Raw genomic sequence first — 2,625 nt, forward strand, 5'->3', positions numbered from 1 at the left:
CGGTCCCTTACCGCCATGCAGTTCGCCCGGGAGCCAGGGTGGTCACAGTGGTCGACCTCCTTCTTCTTCCACTTGCCTCATCCTGACTCTGCCCTTTCGCTCCCGACCTCGTCTGCCAAGTTACACACACCATCACCAAAATGGCCTACACGCGTCAACAGTGGCTCACCCTCATCGTCTTCGCCATCGCCGACTTCTGCAGTGCCGTCTGCGTTTCCCTTCAGGCGCCCTTCTACCCCATGATGGCCGAGTCCAAGGGAGCGACCCCGACTCAGTACGGGTTCGTGTTCGGAATCTTCGAGCTGACGGTGTTCATCGTTAGTCCCATCTACGGCAACTACCTCTACAAGATTGGCCCTAAGTTCATGTTCAACGCCGGCATATTCACCACCGCATCTACCTGCATCCTCTTCGGTTTCCTAGACCGCATCAACGACTGCAATGCTTTCATCGGCCTGTCCTTCGCCATCCGCATCGTTGAAGCGATGGGCAACTCCGGCTTCCTCACCGCCTCCTTCAGCATCATCGCGAAGGAATTCCCGGAGAACGTGGGCGCCACCTTCGCCTGCCTGGAGACCTGCTTCGGGCTGGGCATGATCGTGGGCCCCACTCTGGGCGGCGCGCTGTTCGAGCTCGGAGGCTACACGCTTCCCTTCGTCTCCCTGGGATGTCTGCTGCTGGCAGCCGCTTCGCTCACCTACTGCATCCTGCCCTCGTACACCAACGAAAGCAAAGGTGGGGAGGAGGAGAAAAGCGGCAGCATGCTCCAGCTCATCAAGATCCCCGCCATTGCTCTTGCCGCCTACGCCATCATGGCCTCCTCCATCAGCATCGGCTTCCTGCAGGCCACACTGGAGCCCCACCTGCGCCCCCTCCAGATGTCTCCCTTCCAGCTGGGTCTCATGTTTGTGCTGAACGGCGCCACCTACGGCCTCTTCGCTCCCGTGTGGGGCTTCCTGTGTGACAAGCTCATCAACCCGCGTATCGTGGTGATCTTCGGGGCCTTCGTGGTAATAACCTCCTTCACGCTGATTGGCCCGGCGCCCTTCCTTCCCATTCCCACCACGCTACCCGTCTGCATCGTGGCGCTCGTGCTGCACGGCACCGGGTTTGGCGCTGAGCTGGTGGCCACGTTCACTAGCGCTCACCGCGACGCCGTGCTCAACGGCTTCCCCGACGACATCCAGACCTACGGCCTTGTGTCCGGCATGTGGACCTCCACCTTCGCCCTCGGCGCCTTCATCGGACCCTCCGCTGCCGGCGCACTCTTCGACCTGGTGGGCTTCAGCTGGGCCACGGTGTTCGTGACCGTGCTGCACTTGCTGGTGGCCGTTTTCTTCATCCTCAACATGTGCTGCACGGCGCGACGTCGGCCCAGCACCGGCATCTACACCAAGATTCACCACAGCCTGGCTCAAACCGACCCCGAGAAGGCTGGCCTCATCACCGGCACGGACGACAAGACACCGCTCATCAGGTCCATCTCCGACTCATCCTACTTCAGCGCCACCTCAGACTCCTCCGAGGAGTACTACGTCTACTGAAGCGCCGAGGCCACGGGAGGGAGTTCTCCCGAGGACGAGTTCCTGTGACGTCTGATGCTGCAGGGGCCGCAGACGACCACAAGAGTCGCACCCGCCGGCACGGGTGTGATGCTACGCCAGGAGGAGGGGAAGACGCCCCTCTCATTGTTCCCCTTGACCCCTACAACTAATGGTGCTCAACCCGCTCAAGGCTCAGTATTGACCACTTGGTTGTTGTTAACCCGCGACATTAGTCCTCGCGGGCGCGTGTTTCAAGGTTGTGTGTAACTTATGTCTATGGAATGAATATGTATGAGTTTCCTACCTCGACTTTCATTCCTCCCAGCCTCTCACTCACCCACACCCACCCCCACACCCACCGCTCATACCAACACGAGACTCAAACACATTAATTTTCACACATTTTGGAATTCTTTGATCAAGAAAATTGTTCATTTATGGTTAACTTCTTTTTATAATTTTTTTTGTATAATATGAAAACTGGGACAAATTTGATAGATAAAATTACAGAGCAGAAAAAAAAAAATAGTACCAATAAAGAAATAAAAACCATAATGCTCAAACAATGACAACACGCTCGACCCAGAAGGTACGTCGTGATCTGATGTTCTCTGGATGTGTCCTCTGTGACCCACGAACCAATAAAAAATGAAGGAAAAAAATATAAAACTCTTTGATATTACCTAACCCAACATAAGCATGAGAAACACCGCCGCCTCTGTGTGTGTGTGTGTGTGTGTGTGTGTGTGTGTGTGTGTGTGTGTGTGTGTGTGTGTGTGTGTGTGTGCGCGCTAGTTCTATAACTGGTTCTCTCTAAAGGATGCTGGAGGAAGGGAGAGGAGGTGGTGACAGAACTGAGAGCAGGTGGAATAACTCACAAAAAAAAAGGAAGAAATAAAATAGAGATATAGAATGGGGAGAATGAAAACTTTGGCGCCGGACTGTCGGATCTCCCCACTCCCCATCCCCTCCTACTCACCCCTTCTTGTTACATCCACCCACTTTTCTCCCCTCACTCCCCCACCTTCTCTCCCCTTCCGGAATATTATATGGACCAAGATTGTTTCGACTACCACCACTA

General features: G+C 55.0%; 1 protein-coding gene across 1 annotated transcript; it reads left to right on the top strand.

Moving 5' to 3' along the window:
* On the top strand, window positions 1–1,847 carry LOC123515405 (MFS-type transporter SLC18B1-like). Its single transcript, XM_045273949.1, has one exon. It carries the CDS (start codon window positions 141–143, stop codon window positions 1,542–1,544), a length of 1,404 nt encoding a protein of 467 aa, XP_045129884.1. The 5' UTR covers window positions 1–140; the 3' UTR covers window positions 1,545–1,847.
* Window positions 1,848–2,625: the final 778 nt, after the last annotated feature.

Source organism: Portunus trituberculatus, chromosome 39 (genome assembly GCF_017591435.1).
Source record: "Portunus trituberculatus isolate SZX2019 chromosome 39, ASM1759143v1, whole genome shotgun sequence".
Taxonomy (NCBI): domain Eukaryota; kingdom Metazoa; phylum Arthropoda; class Malacostraca; order Decapoda; family Portunidae; genus Portunus; species Portunus trituberculatus.